This window comes from Rhinopithecus roxellana, chromosome 19, assembly GCF_007565055.1.
Source record: "Rhinopithecus roxellana isolate Shanxi Qingling chromosome 19, ASM756505v1, whole genome shotgun sequence".
NCBI lineage: Eukaryota > Metazoa > Chordata > Mammalia > Primates > Cercopithecidae > Rhinopithecus > Rhinopithecus roxellana.
Window position 1 is genome coordinate 69989960 of NC_044567.1, and position 18584 is coordinate 70008543.

Here is an 18584-nt window from a genome sequence, read left to right on the forward strand (position 1 = left end):
TGGCAACAGTTTTCCTGCCCTATACTTGCCGGACATTTGGCTGGGTTGGAATTGTAGCCGATTCCTAGTAATTGTCTTTGGCTTTGGCCTCTCTCTTTTACATTTGAAGGCTTTCCTTAAATGTCTGGTGATCCATTGCTCATTTATACTTTCGGGAGGCTTACTCATTTTGAAGAAATTTTAGCAGTTTTAAAAATACCACATACGTTAGTGGAGATCTTCAAGATTTAAAAAAACAGCCTTTCTTCTTCCACACTCTCTTTTTTTTTTTTTTTTTTTTTGAGACGGAGTCTCGCTCTGTCGCCCAGGCTGGAGTGCAGTGGCCAGATCTCAGCTCACTGCAAGCTCCGCCTCCCGGGTTTACGCCATTCTCCTGCCTCAGCCTCCCCAGTAGCTGGGACTGCAGGCGCCCGCCACCTCGCCCGGCTAGTTTTTTGTATTTTTTAGTAGAGACAGGGTTTCACCGTGTTAGCCAGGATGGTCTCGATCTCCTGACCTCGTGATCCGCCCGTCTCGGCCTCCCAAAGTGCTGGGATTACAGGCTTGAGCCACCGCGCCCGGCCCTTCCACACTCTCTTAAAGCCTGTATTACAAAAAAGTGAGCACGTGAAAATCATTTCATTCTCGGAAGATTCTTCTCCAATAAAGATGGTAAAAACACGATCCTTTGAGAAGTTTAAAATGTGTTATTATCTCCAATATTGTTAATGCCATGCTTGCCTGTAGAAAAGACTAAAAACATTCCAGAATTTTCACCTCAATATTCTTTCCAAATAACATTTCAGCAGTATTTAGAATGCAGAGTTTCTTGAGCATATCTTCAGGTAACGGGAACTTTTATCCTTTGTGATTAAAAAGTGCAATTTTATTTTAAAAACCGTGCAGATGAAAAAATATCAAGTTTTGTTGTTTTGTTTTGTTTTTTTGAGGTGGAGTCTGGCCCTGTTGCCCAGGCTGGAGTACAGTGGCACCATCTTGGCTGACTGCAACCTCTGCATCCCAGGTTCAAGCGATTTCTGGCTAATTTTTGTACTTTTAGTAGAGACAGGGTTTCACCATGTTGGCCAGGCTGGTCTCGAACTCCTGACCTCAAGTAATCTGCCCACCTCAGACTCCCAAAGTGCTAGGATTACAGGTGTGAGCCAACGTGGCCAGCCTTTTTTTTTTTTTTTGGTGTGTGTGTGTGTGTTTCTTTTTCTGTTTTTGTTTTTGTTTTTTTTGGGGGGTGTGTGTGTTTTTCTTTTTCTGTTTTTGTTTTTCTGTTTTTGTTTTTTTTTTTGAGATGGAGTTTCTTTCTTGTTGCCCAGGCTGGAGTGCAATGGTGTGATCTTGGCTCACTGCAACCTTCGCCTCCCGGGTTCAACCGATTCTCTTGCCTCAGCCTCCCGAGTGGCTGGGATTACAGGCATGCGCCACCATGCCCGACTGATTTTGCATTTTTAGTAGAGATGGGGTTTCTCCGTGTTCGTCAGGCTGGTCTCGAACTCCTGACCTCAGGTGATCCACCCACCTCGGCCTGCCAAAGTGCTGGGATTATAGGTGTGAGCCACAATGCCTGGCCTTTTTTGTGTTTTTTTTTGAGTTGGCGTCTCGCTCTGTCACCCAGGCTGGAGTGCAATGGCATGATCTCAGCTCACTGCAACCTCTGCGTCACAGGTTCAAGCAATTCTCCTGCCTCAGCCTCCTGAATAGCTGGGACTACAGGCATGCACCACCACGCCCGGCTAATTTTTGTAGTTTTAGGTTGGCCAGGCTGTTCTCAAACTCCTGATCTCAAGTGATTTGCTGGTCTTGGCCTCCCAAAGTGCTGAGATTACAGGCATGAGCCTCTGTGCCCTCAAATGATTTTTATTCAAGATTTTTTTTTTTTTTTTGAGACGTAATCTGTCTCACTCTGTCACCAGGATGGAGTGCAATGGTGTGATCTTGGCTTACTGCCTCTGCCTCCGCCTCCCAAGTTCAAGCGATTCTCCTGCCTCAGCCTCTTGAGTACCTGGGATTACAGGCTCATGTCACCATGCTCAGCTAATTTTTGTATTTTTCTTTTCTTTCTTTTTTTTTTTTTTTTGAGACGGAGTCTTGCTCTGCCGCCCAGGCTGGAGTGTAGTGGCCGGCTCTCAGCTCACTGCAAGCTCCGCCTCCCGGGTTCACGCCATTCTCCTGTCTCAGCCTCCCGAGTAGCTGGGACTACAGGTGCCCGCCTCGTCGCCCGGCTAGTTTTTTGTATTTTTTAGTAGAGACGGGGTTTCACCGTATTAGCCAGGATGGTCTCGATCTCCTGACCTCGTGATCCGCCCGTCTCGGCCTCCCAAAGTGCTGGGATTACAGGCTTGAGCCACCGCGCCCGGCCTAATTTTTGTATTTTTCTTAGAGATGGGGGGGGGTCTCACCTTGTTGGCCAGGCTGGTCTCGAACTCCTGACCTGAAATGATCCACCCATCTAGGTCTCCTAAAGTGCTGAAATTACAGGCATGAGCCACCATACCAGGCCACACCAGGCCAAGATTTTTTTTTTTTATTTTCAAAAATATTGCATATTTTCTTCTGGTATTTTATGATTTTATTCTCTACATTTAGATGTTTGATCCATTTGAAATTGATTTTGGTGTAGAGAAAGAGGTGCAGATTCAAATTGAGTTTTGTATTTCATTGTTTGTTTTCTCCAGATGGCTAGAGCCATCTCGTTTAGAGTTGACCCAATCTCATTGAGTGAACTGCTGTCTTCATAGCAACCAATTCCCTAGTATATTTGTGTCTATTTTGGGATTCGCTATTCTGGTGTCTGTCTATTCATGTGCAAGAACCAAACTGTTTTAATTATTGTCCTCATTACTCTTCTTTCTTCAGAGTTTTCCTGGCTATATTTAATATTTATTTCCCATAAGAATTTTAGAATCAATTTGTTTAGTTCCAAAAATAGTCTCATTCCTATTTTTACTGGAATAGAGATTTGGTTAAATTTATAGGTTAACTTTAGAAGAATATGTTTATGATTTTGAGTCTTTCCAAGAATAGTTATGTTGTGTGTGTGTGTGTGTGTGTGTTTTGAGACTGAGTCTTGTTCTGTCATGCAAGCTGGAGTGCAGTGACACGATCTCAGCTCACTGCAGCTAGGACCTCCCAGGCTCATTGATCTTCTGCCTCAGCCCCCCAAGTAGCTGAAACTACAGGTGTGAACCACCGTGGCTGGCCAACAGTGTTTTTTCTTTCAATTTATTTAAGTCCTGCCTTTTCCCCCTAAGTCATTTTACACACACACACACACACACACACACACACACACACACACACACACAAAATTTCTGATTAATTTTTGGTATTTTGCTTTTGTTGTTTTAATTGTTATTGCCTCTTTTTCTTGATGATAGTATCTAACTAGTTACAGTTTTTATATTGAGAACTTTGATTTTTATAAATTAATTTTGTACCCAGCAACTTTTACAAATATGTTTAAAATCTTTTTTCCTTTAAAAACATTTTTATTATGAAACATGTCATACACAGAGATATACTTAAAACTTGTATGTTCAGGCTGGGCACGGTGGCTCACGCCTGTAATCCCAGCACTTTGGGAGGCTGAGGCAGGTGGATCACGAGGTCAGGAGATCGAGACTGTCCTAGCTAACACGGTGAAACCTCATCTCTACTAAAAATACAAAAAATTAGCTGGGCGTGGTGGCAGGCGCCTGTAGTCCCAGCTACTCAGGAGGCTGAAGCAGGAGAATGGTGTGAACCCAGGAGGAAGAGCTTTCAATGAGCCGAGATCACACCACTGCACCCCAGCCTGGGCGACAGACCAAGACTCCATCTCAAAAAAAGAAAAAATTGTGTGTTCACTTTAACTAACGAATCATTATAAAATAATACAAAATGCCAAGTCAAGGATTGCCAGAAGTCCTAAAGCCTCTCCCCACTACCCACTGAATGATTATTTTTCAGGTGAATTGTTGTTAGCACTTAAAATTCAGGAGATTTTACATGAAAAACCAATTTCTAGCCTCTCTTGAAAAATCAGAAAATGCAGCCACACTGGACCCACATTTTCAGATGGCAACAATTGCCTGGAGCATGGAGTGTAGCTTTTTTAGGGGGAGCATATGCCCTCTTCAGCTCAACTTTAAGGCCAAGTGTCAGTTGCCATTTATCATCACACTTGAGCCACTTGCCTTGGAGGTAGGTGTCTGAATTTCTGAACTTTGCTTTAGCATATTGAAAACAAAAGGAGGTTGGATGTCGGAAATTGAGGCCGAGGAAGGATGCATGCTTCTGGTGTAGGTGGTGGGATGGTGCCCTTCCCTGAGAAAGGAGCTCCAAGTTTTCAGAGAAGATGATGTGCTTGTTTTTAGACACATTGAGTTTGAGGTGCTTGTGGATGAACAAGCAGGGCAGAGCTATCTAGTAGACAGTTGTACAACCAAGCCTGGAGCTCAGGTTAGCCATGCAGGTTTGGGGATCATCAGCTTTTGGAAGGCAGCCGAAGCTGTGGGAGAGGAGGAGATGACCGAGGGGGAGTGTGCTGGATATGAAGAACCTCGGGGAGTCCACATTGAAGGGAGCCGCAAGAAAAGCAGATTCTTTACTGTATCCCCAGCGCCTAGCTGAATGATATTTACGTGGGATGCTGGAGAGAGGAGGATACTCCTGCTGAAAGGAAGGGTAGAAAAGAGGACCGTGGTCCAGAAGCCAGGGAAAAAAGTGCGTGGGGTATAGTCCACCACGATGTTAAAACCTACAGGCATGTCGGGCGTGGTGGCTCATGCCTGTAATCCTAGCACTTTGGGAGGCCAAGGCGGGCGGATCACCTGAGGTCAGGAGTTTGAGACCAGCCTGATGAACATGGAGAAACCCCATCTCTACTAAAAATACAAAAGCCTGGAGAACCCACGTGGGACAAGCGATCGTGAATCGTAGTGGTGCCAAGCTGTATGGTCATGTGACCTTCTCCAGCCTTTCCCAACAGGGGCTCGAGGGGAGGACAGTCAGATTTAGCCAGCACTGACGTTTTGTCAGGAGGTTTAGACTAAAGAATGAGACAAAGTGAGTGAGGATTGGCAAGAGTGGTTAAAATAAAGGATAGCAATGTCTGTGGAGGAGGAAGGGAAGTAGGGTGGGGATTAACAGGAAGAAAGGCCAGGGGTCAGTGGCCTGAAAAATAAGTAGGCTGGGAGAACTTGAGGACCAGTGCTGGGATGCAGGGGAGGAAGCTGGGCCCCAGGAGCAGGAGGTCTGAGTGGGCTGTCTCAGACGGAGCGGTTGTGAACAGTAAGCTTCAGGGCGCGGCACGGGAGTGGCAGCTGGAATAGGAAACAAGAGACCACTGGATATGAGGTGGCAAAGATCACTTAAGATGATGGCTTCAAATGCAGTTTAAAATTTCCTGGTATCTCTTTTTTTTTTTTTTTTTTTTTTGAGACAGTGTCTCTGTCACCCAGGTCACCCAGGCTGGAGTGCAGTGGCGCGATCTCGGCTCACTGCAGCCTCCACCTCCCAGGTTCAAGCGATTCTCCTGCCTCAGCCTCCTGAGTAGCTGAGACTACAGGCGCCCACCACTGCACCCAGCTAATTTTTTGTATTTTTAGTAGAGACAGGGTTTCACAGTGGTCTCGATCTCCTGACCTTGTGATCCGCCCGCCTCAGCCTCCCAAAGTGCTGGGATTACAGGCGTGAGCCACCGCGCCCAGCCAATTTTTATGTTTTTTGTAGAGACGGGATTCCACCGTGTTGGCCAGGCTGGTCTCAAACTCCTGAGCTCGAGTAATCCGCCTGCCTCGGCCCCACAAACTGCTGGGATTACAGGCGTGAGCCACCACACCAGGCCTCTGCTTCATTTCTTTTTTTTTTTTTTTTTTTTATAGTTTAATGTATTTTAATAGCAAACTTACAGGAACAGCACAGAAGACAGACAACATTAAAAACATGTACTTGCATGTAGGACAACTCAGTTAGAAAAGTATAGTGAATGGATGGAATCTACTGTATGATAAAAATGCTACAAACACCATTTAGTTGCCGTCAATAAGAAATTTACTTGTTTTAAAAAAATCCAAATGCTGGCATTGTCCAGAAAAATTTAACAGGTTTATTTATAATTATTATAAAGTTGAACCGCTGAAACTTGTTCACTGAAACATTTTAACTTGCATTAATGCTTTACGCCTCTGCATTTATATTAAAAATTCACACACAAATGAAAATGGAAAAACTGCCAATACCTGATTTCTGTCCCCTATTTTTCCACTCGCAATCATATACTTAGGTACCTTTTGACCCCATGGAAAAAAAAATATCTAACGTTCAGAACTACCAATAACAGGAAGAAGAGAATTTTTTTTTTTTTTTTTGAGAATGAAATGTTTCCCATCATAGTGGATTCTTAAGCACGTTCTCCACGTATGCGGCGTGCTAGCTGGATGTCTTTTGGCATAATTGTTACACGTTTGGCATGGATAGCACACAGGTTGGTGTCTTCAAAAAGGCCAACCAGATAGGCCTCACTTGCCTCCTGCAAAGCACCGATAGCTGCGCTCTGGAAGCGCAGATCTGTTTTAAAGTCCTGAGCAATTTCTCGCACCAAACGCTGGAAGGGAAGTTTGCGAATCAGAAGTTCAGTGGACTTCTGATAACGTCTAATTTCACGAAGCGCCACAGTACCAGGCCTGTAGCGATGAGGTTTCTTCACCCCTCCAGTAGAGGGCGCACCCTTGCGAGCGGCTTTTGTAGCCAGTTGCTTCCTGGGTGCTTTACCACCGGTCGATTTGCGGGCAGTCTGCTTTGTACGAGCCATGGTACAGAGACCTCCTCACTTACCCCCCTTCTCCTTCGGCTGGAGCTCGGCGAGCGAAAGCCTGCTTCATTTCTTATCTCGGCATTTCCCCGTGTGTCCCAGCCTCTCCCGCTTGCTCGGTTGTTGCTCTAGTTTATCTCCTTGTGCATTTCCCTCACTGCCTGGCTTCTCTCTCTCAAAGGTCCCTTCTGATTCTCTTTGTGGAAATTGACTACTGGGAGCGGCTGCTGTTTGAGACGCCCCATTACGTGGTGAACGTAGCCGAGCGAGCTGAGGACCTGCGCATTCTGCGTGAAAATCTGCTACTTGTTGCTAGAGACTACAATAGGTAGAGCTCCAGTCCTCACTGCAGCCCTTCGAGATGCTATTTGATTCCTTCTTTTTCTCTTATCTGCCCTGTGATGTTGTCCATTTTCTGCAATTTCTGTCCTCTACAATTTTTTCCTCTCAAAAAAAAAAAAAAAAAAAAAAAGGCCTCCCACTCTTATGGCCCTACCATTATTCCTACCCCTTGTAGTTTTATCTTCTAGCTGCAGGGTGGAGAGTAAAGCCAACCAGGTCCCCTCCTACCTGATAGGGCACTTGGACCACATATATCGTAGCTCTGGGTCACTTCTCTAGGAATGAAACGGGCTGGCCTTAGGATTATGTGTACAGAATAATGTCAGACCCATTGAACTAAGGCCTACTGCCCCCATCCCTGCCTCAGTTTCTGGACTGCCTTGGTATTCTCTCTGGAGTGAGGTTTTGTTCTGGGTTAGGTACTGTCTTAGTCTGTTTGGGCTTCTATAACAAAATGCCATAGACTAGGTGGCTTATAAACAACAAATATTTATTTCTCACAGTTTTGGGGGCTGGTGAGTCCAAGAGCAAGGCGCCAGCAGATTTGGTGTCTGGTGAGGGCCTGCGTCCTGGTTCATAGGTGGCTGTCTTCTTGCTGTGTCCTCACATAGTAGAAGGAGACAAGGGAGCTCTCTTAGGCCTCTTTCATGAGGGCACTAATTCCATTCATGAGGGCTCTACCCTCATGACCTAATCACCTCCCAGAGGTCCTAACACCATCACTGTGGGAGTGGGGATTTTAACATACAAATTTGGTGGGGACACAAATATTCAGACCATAGCAGGAAACTTTCTCAGCCCAGTTAAAGTCCAAGGAGGTGCAACCAGCAGTCTTGTTTGAGTGTCTGGAACTGCAGTGTCCAACATGGTGGCCTCTAGCTGCATGTGGCTATTTCTGTGTAAATTAAGTAAATAAACTTAAAAATTCGATTACTCATTGGTACAGGCCACATTTCAAATGCTCCATAGCCATATGTGATGAGTGGGTGCCATATTGGACAGCACACATTGTATTAGGTTGGTGCAAAGTGATTGCAGTTGTTGCCATTACTTAGATGGCAATCACTTTTGCACCAACCTAAGAGAACACTCCATCATTGCAAAAAGTTCTTTTGGAAGTACTAGTCTAGGATCTAGGATCTAGGATCTAGACTAGTGGTCTAGAAACATTCAGATTTCTCCACCATTTCCTAATGTGGAGGAAAGATCTCCAGGACTTGTTCCCTCTGGCTACCAGGCCTCTCTTACGCACAGGATTATTGCCATGCTGTCCCCAGATGAGCAGGCCCTTTTCAAAGAGCGTATTCGGTTCCTGGATAAGAAGATCCACCCAGGACTCAAGAAACTGCACTGGGCCTTGAAGGGGGCTAGTGCCTTCTTCATCACGGAGTGCCGTATACATGCCAGCAAGGTGGGCCATAGTCCTTAGACCCTAAAGGTCTGCAAGGCTGATGGGTCATTTATACCTGAGTGTTGCATAGAGATTGGGAAACCTGGGGGTAGTATAAAAAGAATTAAGTTTGCTTTGGGAAGGACTTTTTTGTGTGTCATCCAGTCTAGCTGGAGAATAAGTGGGAGGGTAGAATGAGGTCCAGATGGTCTCTTCCGAAGCTGAAACTCCCCCATGGTGGGGCCTGACTCTAGGTGCAGATGATTGTGAATGAGTTCAAGGCATCCACTCTGACCATTGGCTGGCGAGCCCAAGAGATGTCAGAGACGCTGCTGGTACGCATTAGTGGCAAACGGGTATACAGGGACCTGGAATTTGAAGAGGACCAAAGAGAGCATCGGGCAGCTGTACAGCAGAAATTGATGAGCCTGCACCAGGATGTGGTGACCATCATGGCCAACTCTTATGAGGTCTTCAAGAATGATGGTCCTGAGGTAGGGTTCCTGTGGCCAGGATGTTGTGGTTGGAAAAACCATAGTCCCCCAATTTCATCAGGCCATTCTCTTGCTCCCGACCCTTTTTTCTTTTTACCAGTGTGTGCTTCTCAAACATCGTGTTCTAGTCTTGGACTCAGCCGACCTTCAGTCCTCACACCTCTTCCTCCAGGACTCAGAGTCCTGCCTTTCCATTAAACCAACTTGTTTCCTTCCCTGTTGACTGGTTCTCATTTCCCAGGATGTGCACTGTCTTCCCTGAAAAGTTCTCTTTTTCCTCCCTCCATCCCACCAGATTCAGCAGCAGTGGATGCTGTACACGATCCGGCTGGACCGCATGATGGAGGATGCCCTGCGCCTGAATGTGAAGTGGTCACTGCTAGAGCTATCCAAGGCTATCAATGGGGATGGAAAGACCAGCCCAAACCCAGTCTTCCAAGTCCTTGTCATTTTGAAGAATGATATGCAAGGAAGTGTGGCACAGGTAGGAACCACTTTGCCCCCAAAATCTCAAAACCATTACATCTTATTTATCGGTTTCCCTTAATTCCTAAACTTGGTCCTTGACCTTGACTTTTTTTTTTTTTTTTTTTTTTTTTTTTTTTTGAGACGGAGTCTCGCTCTGTCACCCAGGCTGGAGTACAGTGGCCAGATCTCAGCTCACTGCAAGCTCCGCCTCCCGGGCTCACGCCATTCTCCTGCCTCAGCCTCCCGAGTAGCTGGGACTACAGGCGCCGCCACCTCGCCCGGCTAGTTTTTTGTATTTTTAGTAGAGACAGGGTTTCACTGTGTTAGCCAGGATGGTCTCGATCTCCTGACCTCGTGATCCGCCCGTCTCGGCCTCCCAAAGTGCTGGGATTACAGGCTTGAGCCACCGCGCCCGGCCGACCTTGACTTTATCCTGTGGCTTTCAGACCTGCTGCTGAAGTGTGTGCCCTTCCCAGTCCTAAGGCTTATCTCTCTCTCCCTCTCCACTGGGTTCCTCACAGGTGGAATTCTCACCTACTCTGCAGACTTTGGCAGGTGTGGTCAACGACATTGGCAACCACCTCTTTTCCACCATCTCTGTCTTCCGCCACCTCCCTGACATTCTCACCAAGCGCAAGTTACATCGTGAACCCATCCAAACAGTTGTAGGTGAGTGGGCAACGGGGAGAGCACAAGGCACAGGGTTTCAGAGGCTGTCGAGTGGGCCAGGCCAGGAGGAGAGACCGGGGCTTTTTCCAGACATACTGGGCCAGTCACCTCCATGACCTGGGGAAAACTCAGGTCAAGGGACCAGATCGGCTGGGCACAGTGGCTCATGCCTGTAATCCCAGCACTTTGGGAGGCCGAGGCAGGCGGGTCATTTGAGGTCAGGAGTTCAAGACTAGCCTGGCCAACATGGCAAAACCCCATCTCAACTAAAAATACAAAAACTAGCCAGGCATGGTGGCGGGTGCCTATAATCCCAACTGCTCAGGAGGCTGAGGCAAAGAATCACCCAGGAGGTGGAGGTTGCAGTGAGCTGAGATCATGCCACTGTACTCCAACCTGGGTGACAGAGTGAGACTCCATCTAAAAGGAAAAAAAAAAAAAAAAGCAGGGGGCCAGTTTGGGGAAGGGAGCAGGGGCATGGATAGGGGTTGAGATGAGGTGACCAATGCTCATGGGATTTGGGATTTGGGATGGGAGATGAGGAAAGACAAGCTTGGGACTGGGACTGGGACTGGGCTATAAGAGGCCTAGATACCAACAGGCAAGACATCAGATCCAGTGAAGGAGACATTAAGAGTCACATTTTTACTTTCTGCCTACTCCTTTACCTTCTAACGTGCATGTTTGAGCTGTATTTCTTTGGGAAACTGGTTTTGGAGTGGAAGGTCTGGAGCAGTGGGCAGGGCCCACGCAGAACTTGGGTTGGGGTGGAAGTCAGTGAGAAGCATTTTTCTTGATCCTTTGAAGAGCAAGATGAGGACATCAAGAAGATCCAGAGCCAAATCAGCAGCGGCATGACTAACAACGCGAGCCTGCTGCAGAACTACCTCAAGACCTGGGACATGTACCGGGAGATCTGGGAGATCAACAAGGACTCTTTCATTCGTCGCTACCAGCGCCTCAACCCGCCTGTCTCTTCCTTTGATGCCGACATTGCCCGGTGAGTCGTGAGGGTGGACTGAAAGTCTGTAGGAGGCCCAGCACTAGAGAAGGAGCCCAGGCCTAGAGTCTTGGGAAGCAGGTGGTGGGGCTGAGGACGACATGTGTCCTCAACGACAGGAAAAGAACAAGACCTAGGACATTGGACCTTTGCTTCTCAAGGGGTAGAGATCAAGGAAGAGCTGGACACGATTTAGGTGAAAAGCAGTTGTCTGGGGGAGGATGGCAGGGTCTGGTGGGAAAAAGGAAATTCCAGAGATCTGGAAGATGAAAGAAATGAGCCCTTTTATTCTAAGAAGGCAGCTGGGAGTTAAATGGAAGATTCTTTTGTTTGTTTTGTTTTGTTTGAGACAGGGTCTTTCTCCGTCATTGCCCAGGCTGAAGTGCAGTGATGTGATCATAGCTCACTGTGGCCTGGACCTCCTGGGCTCAAGCGATCCTCCTGCCTAACCCACCCGAGTAGCTGGGACCACAGGCACATGCCACCATGCTTGGATAATTTTCTTTTTTCTTTTTTTTTTTTTTTATTTTTTTTTGTAGAGATTCTATGTTGCCCACTCTGGAAGAAAATCTTTTTTTTTTTTTTTTTTTAATTTCTTTTATTTGAGACAGAGTCTCACTCTGTCACCCAGGCTGGAGTGCAGTGCAACCTCCGCCTCCCAGGTTCAAGCAATTCTTATGCCTCAGCCTCCCAAGTAGCTGGGATTACAGGTATCTACCACCACGCCTGGCTAATTTTTGTATTTTTAGTACAGACGGGGTTTCACCATGTTGGCCAGGCTGGTCTCAAACTCCTGACCTCAAGTCATCCACCCGCCTCAGCCTCCCTCAGTGCTGGGATTACAGACGTGAGCCACCGTGCCTGGCCTAGAAGAAGATCTTAATTTCTGATCTTAACTCACGTCTTTTTTTTTTTTTTTTTTTTTTTTTTTGAGACGGAGTCTCGCTCTGTCGCCCAGGCTGGAGTGCAGTGGCCGGATCTCAGCTCACTGCCAGCTCCGCCTCCCGGGTTTACGCCATTCTCCTGCCTCAGCCTCCCGAGTAGCTGGGATTACAGGCGCCCGCCACCTCGCCCGGCTAGTTTTTTTGTATTTTTTTAGTAGAGACGGGGTTTCACCGTGTTCGCCAGGATGGTCTCGATCTCCTGACCTCGTGATCCGCCCGTCTCGGCCTCCCAAAGTGCTGGGATTACAGGCTTGAGCCACCGCACCCGGCCAACTCACGTCTTTTTATGGGCCTCTGGTCATTCATTCATTCATTCTGTAAACATTCCATAAACATGCATTGTATGGGCCATGAGGAGTTAAGAAAAAAAAAAAAGAAAGAAAAGACATGAGCAAGTTCTTTCCTCCTGAGGGCTCTAGAGTAGTAAGGAAAATAAAAGTATAGCTGAAAGAGCGGTGGCCGTGGTGTCACGAGAAGACTTGGAATCGCAGCTGTGCCACTTACTAGCTGTGTGACTTTAGGCAGGTTTTCTATATTCTCTGGGCCTCAGTTTTCTGTGAAACAGATATTACACTACCTACCTTGGAACCTTGTGAAATGATTAAAGATACATGAAAGCACTTTGTAGGCTGCAGCCATGGGCTCATGTACTGTATTATTACACAGCTGCACTGTGGTAAGTACTGTGATGAAGGGATATAACATGCCAGGGCAGTTCAATGGAAGGAGAGAGGATTTCCAGCTGGGGATTTTAGGGAAGGCTTCCTGGAGGAAGGGACTTTGCGTAGGATTTCAACAGGCAGAGATGGGCAGTGGGGAAGGCATTCCACATGGAGGAAATGGCATGAGCAAAGGCATAAAGATGTGAGTCCATGAGCACGTTCACCCTGCAGAGTGAGATCTGCAGTGTAGGCACAGGAAAGGAAGAACGCAAAGGGACTCCACAGCAGCCAAGTGGATTCTCCCAACCACCTTGTGAGGCAGGCTCTGTTACTGTCACTGTGTTACAGATGAGGAAACCAAGGCTCACAGTTAAAAAAAACAAACAAAACCTGCTTGAGGTCATAGAACTAGGAAGCAGCATAGGATGAACTCAACCCAGATCTATGCCACTCTAAAGCTTTTTTTTTTTTTTTTTTTTTGAGATGGAGTCTCACCCTGTCACCCAGGCTGGAGTGCAGTGGCGCCATCTTGGCTCACTGCAGCCTCTGCCTCCTGGGTTCAAGTGATTCTCCTGCCTCAGCCTCCCGAGTAACTGGGATTACAGGCGCCCGCCACCACACCCAGTTAATTTTTGTATTTTTAGTAGAGACAAGGTTTCACCATGTTGGCTAGGCTGGTCTTGAACTCCTGACCTTGTGATTCACCTGCCTCAGGCTCCCAAAGTGCTGGGATTACAGGCGTGAGCCACCGCGCCCTGCCTCACTCTAGAGCTTTGAATGCCAGACTAAGAAGTTTGACAGCTATCTTATAGCCAGTGACTGGGAAAATGACGGTCACAGCTGCATGGCTGGGGCAGATTGGAATGAGGGATGCCTGGGAGTAGAAGAACTCTCTAGAACTGCTGCCCAGATATGGGTGGAAGGAAATGAGACCTGGAGCCCGTGCTGGGACGGGGCATGTCTGTGAAGAAAACGACATTCTAGCTGGGATCTGGGGCTCTTGCAGCTACACAGAAGTTGCTAATAACGTGCAGAAAGAGGAGACTGTCACCAACATCCAGTTTGTGCTGCTGGACTGTTCACACCTCAAGTTCTCCCTGGTGCAGCACTGCAATGAGTGGCAGAACAAGTTCACGACTCTGCTGAGGGAGATGGCTGCTGGGCGTCTCCTGGAGCTGCACACCTACCTGAAGGAGAATGCAGAGAAGTGCGGGCTGGGGCGCCCCGCAGGAAGGGGGCAGGGGCAGGCCCTGGGCCTTCCACTCATTAGAGCTCCCTTTGCCCACCTTCAGAATCAGCCGCCCTCCCCAGACGCTGGAGGAACTGGGGGTCAGCTTGCAGCTCATGGATGCCCTGCAGCACGACTTGGCCAACCTGGAGACTCAGATCCCTCCCATACACGAGCAATTTGCTATTCTTGAAAAGTATGAGGTGCCAGTTGAGGACAGTGTGAGTTCCTGCGGTGTTTGGTCTACCTGGGACCCGTATCGGGAGCAGATTTCAGGGGAGGCCCTTGGCTGTCCTCAGGGAGAGTAGAGAAGTGACAGGAGAAGGAGACTCCAGATTTGAAAGCCAAAGCTAGCTCAAACGATACCTTTACTTAGCTTCTGGATTTCTTTTTTCTTTTTCTTCCTCCTCTTCTTCTTCTCCTTCTCCTTCTCCTTCTTCTTCTTCTCTTCTTCTTTTTTTTTTTTTTTTTAACAGTCTGGCTCTGTCAGCCAGGCTGGAGAGCAGTGGCACGATCTCGGCCTACTGCAACCTCTGCCTCCCAGGCTCAAGTGATTCTCCTACTTCAGCCTCCCAAGTAGCTGGGACCACAGGCACATGCCACCACACCTGACTGATTTTAGTATTTTTGGTAGAGATGGGGTCTCATTTTGTTGCCCAGGATGGTCTTAAACTCCTGAACTCAAGCCATCTGCTGACCTTGGCCTCCCAAAGTGCTGGGATTACAGGTGTGAACCACCGCACCCAGCTGGTTTTACTTACTGCATTTACTTTTTTTTTTTTTTTTTTTTTTTGGTTTTGGCCTCATTCTCAGACAGACAGCTTTGAGACCTTTTTTTTTTTTTTTTTTTTTTTTTTGAGATGGGACCTCCAACCATTGCCCAGCCTGGAGTGCAGAGGTGCAATCATGACTCACTGCAGCCTCAACTTCCTGGGCTCAAGTGATCCTCCCACCTCAGCCTCCCGAGTAGCTGGGACTACAGGCATCTCAAGTGATCCTCCCACCTTGGCCTCCCAAAGTGCTGGGATCACAGGCGTGAGCCACCACACCCGGCCAGGGTTTCTTTTAGGCCCAGCAACTCACACTTTGACTTTTTTAGGACTTGTCACATGTGCAAAACTCATCCCCAGACTCTGGTCTGGAGGATCAGAAAAGAGTCCTTACAAGCCTTTATGCGAGGGCAGACCTCCTGCTCCTGGTCATCTGCCACTCTCTGACACCCCCAGGTCTTGGAGATGCTGGACAGTCTCAATGGGGAATGGGCTGTCTTCCAACAAACTCTGCTGGACAGTGAGCAAATGCTGAAGAAATACAAGGAGAAATTCAAGACAGGCTTGATCCACTCGGCAGATGACTTCAAGAAGAAAGCACATACGCTTCTGGAAGATTTCGAATTCAAAGGTCCTCCTTGATAACCTCTCCCGCTTCTTTAGCCTTTGTTTAGAGGCCCCGCCTTCCAAGCCCAGGTCCTGGGAAGGGAAAACTGGGAGGGGAGGAGGAGGGTGGGTGCTGGGGCGGGGAAGAGCCTCCGCTCAGGAGCAAAGGAGGAGGACACTCAGTGGCTCTCGTTTTGGGCACAGGTGCAGCTCATAGCATTTCTCCTTTTCTTTTTTCTTTCTGTTTTTTTTTTTGTTTGTTTGTTTGTTTTGAGATGGAATCTTTCTCTCTTGCCAGGCTGGAGTGCAGTGACTCGATCTCAGCTCACTGTAACCTCCACTTCCTGGGTTTAAGCGATTCTCCTGCCTCGGCCTCCCGAGTAGCTGGGACTACAGGCACGTGCGCCACCACGCCCGGCTAATTTTTGTATTTTTAGTAGAGACGGGGTTTCACTGTGTTGGCCAGAATAGTCTCGATCTCTTGACCTTGTGATCTGCCTGCCTCAGCCTCCCAAAGTGCTGGAATTACAGGCGTGAGCCACCGCCCCCGGCCCCCATTTCTACTTTTCTTATTCCGACTTCCATATTCCATCTGTTCCTGACTCTCAAGCCGCATTTAGGAGTTTTTGCTAAGATTAGCCGTCATTCTTTCAATGCGTTCCCTCTTGCTCTCCTTCCCTTCCCTCTCTCACGTGAGGAGAGAGGTGAGATTTGCCCACAAAGAGATAGGAGAGCCGTGGCTGTCCTTGCCAGACGGGAGCGGGAAGCTGAGCTTCATCCTGAATCCTCCACAGGCCCTTTCACCAGCAACGTGGGACACATGTCTGCCCTAGACCAGATCGCACAAGTGCGGGCCATGCTGATGGCCATGCGGGAAGAGGAAAACAGTCTCCGAGCCAACCTGGGCGTCTTCAAGATCGAGCAGCCACCCTCTAAGGACCTTCAGAACCTGGAGAAGGTGGTGTGCTGAGCGAGGACCCTGTGGTCACTGTCGATAAGGGGCAGGGACAGGATAATGGGTCCTTAGCACCCACAAAGGCAGTGGGATGGGAGAGGAGCTCACGAGGAACTTTTGTTTCAGTTGAGGTAAAATTCACATAACAAAATTAATTCTTTTTTTTTTTTGAGACAGAGTCTTGCTCTCTTGCCCAGGCTGGAGTGTGGTTGCGCAATCTCGGCTCACTGTAACCTCTGTCACCCAGGTTCAAACGATTCTCATGCCTCAGACTCCCGAGTAGCTGGGATTACAAGCATCCGCCACTATGCCTGGCTACTTTTTGTATTTTTAGTATAGAGATGGGGTTTTACCATATTGTCCAGGCTGGTCTTGAGCTCCTGACCTCAGGTGATCCACCTGCCTCAACCTCCCAAAGTGCTGGGATTACAAGTGTGAGCCACGGCGCCCCGCCAAAATTAACCATTTTGAAGTGAACAATTAGTGACATTTAGTGATTCACACCACCTCTATCTAATTCCCAAACATTTGTATTACCCTAAAGGAAACTGCCCCTTAGCAGTCACATCCATCCCCCATCCCCCGTCCCCCGCCCCAGTCAGTTATGAGCCTATTTTCCAGGTGTGTGATTCGCCTATTCTGGACACTTCATACAAGTGGAACCATATCACACGTGGCCTTTTTAATCTGGCTTCCTTCGCTTAGCATAATGTCTTCAAGGTTCATCCATGGTGTAGCATGGATCAGTACTTTTTAAAATGGCTGAATATTTATATTTGAATATTGTATGAGTTTACCACATTTTGTTTACCATTCACCAGTTGATGGACATTTGGGTTATTTCCACCTTTTAGCTAAAGGGAGTAGTGCTGCCATGAACACGCGTGTACTTGTATTTGTCTGAACACCTGTTCCCTATTCTTGTGGGTGTAAGCCTAGGAGTGGAATTGCTAGATCATATGGAAACTCTATGTTTAACTTTTTGAGGAGCTGCCAAGCCATTTTCCACAGCAGCTGCACCATTTCACGTTCCCACTAGCAGTGTACAAGGCTTCCTATTTCTCCATATCTCCATGCCAACACTTATTTACCTTTTTTTTTTTTTTTTTTTTTGGTTCTAGCCATCCTAGCGGGTGTGAAGTGGTATCTCACTGAGCTTTTGATTTGCATTTCCCTAATGACTCATGACATTGAGGGTCTTTTCCTGTGCTTGTTCCTTGATAAGCTCTTAAGGCGACAGAGGGGAGAAATTTATGTGGACGGAGGAGGCCGCTGTATTATCTAGAGGGAAAGTGTCACAGAGCAAGAGCAGCGAAGGGCCTGGGCGTCCGTCAGGGAGGAGGAGGGCAGGTGCCTCTTCATGCAATGCACCTTTCTGCTCCGTAGGAGCTCGACGCCCTCCAGCAAGTCTGGGAGATCACACGAGACTGGGAGGAGAACTGGAATGAGTGGAAGACTGGCCGGTTCCTGACCCTGCAGACCGAAACCATGGAGACCATGGCCCACGGGCTGTTTCGTCGCCTCACAAGATTAGCCAAAGAGTATAAGGTGGGGAGAAACAGGGCGGGGAGGCGGAAGAGAAGCTAGTGGAGGATCGGGGTCTATTCCCAGGGAGGTCATCGGGTCTTCTGATGCCCCCAACTTTTGCTCAGGACCGAAACTGGGAAATTATTGAAACCACTCGCTCAAAAATAGAGCAGTTCAAGAGGACCATGCCTCTCATCTCAGACCTGCGGAACCCTGCCCTTAGAGAGAGGTGAGGCTGCCCCTCTGCTCCTGGGTGTCCACTCTGCCCCGCTGGCCTGCGCTACCACCTGGTCCCTCCTATTTCCTCTCCACGGTGTTCACAGCCCTCTCTTCCCCTTTGTCCACAAATGTATGTCTTTTTCTCTTTCCTCTTTTTAACAAACATTTAATTTTGATGGACGCATGAAAATTGCATACACTTATGGTGTACAGCATAATGTTTTGAAATATGTACACATTTTGGAATGGCTAAATTGAGCTAATTATCATATGCATTACCTCACATACCTATTTTTTGTAGTGAGAATACTGAAAAGCTACTCAGTGGTTTTCAAGTGTAGAATAGATTGTTATTAACCATTGTTGCCACAATGTACAGGAGATCATCCCTCTTGTCTAACTGAAATTTTGTGTCCTTTGACCAACACCTCCCCAACTCTCCACCTACCACCCCCAGTCCCTGATAACCAGCATTCGACTGTGCTTCTGTGAGTTCAACCTGTTCAGACTTCACGTATGACATATG

The 18584-nt window shown here is 47.7% G+C and overlaps 2 protein-coding genes across 2 annotated transcripts in view; one reads left to right on the plus strand and one right to left on the minus strand.

The window, feature by feature from the left end:
- The window catches only part of DNAH2 (dynein axonemal heavy chain 2), a 122095-nt gene that overhangs the window by 34217 nt on the left and 69294 nt on the right, over positions 1 to 18584 (plus strand). Inside the window, 12 exon segments of the mRNA XM_030923652.1 lie at positions 6966 to 7112; positions 8381 to 8537; positions 8771 to 9010; positions 9306 to 9494; positions 10000 to 10147; positions 10955 to 11147; positions 13760 to 13960; positions 14046 to 14202; positions 15208 to 15382; positions 16152 to 16315; positions 17699 to 17860; positions 17965 to 18068. Coding sequence (XP_030779512.1) covers positions 6966 to 7112; positions 8381 to 8537; positions 8771 to 9010; positions 9306 to 9494; positions 10000 to 10147; positions 10955 to 11147; positions 13760 to 13960; positions 14046 to 14202; positions 15208 to 15382; positions 16152 to 16315; positions 17699 to 17860; positions 17965 to 18068 — 2037 coding nt within the window.
- LOC104661665 (histone H3.3) lies at positions 6325 to 6843 on the minus strand. Its single transcript, XM_010362394.2, has one exon. It carries the CDS (start codon positions 6782 to 6784, stop codon positions 6374 to 6376), a length of 411 nt encoding a protein of 136 aa, XP_010360696.2. The 5' UTR covers positions 6785 to 6843; the 3' UTR covers positions 6325 to 6373.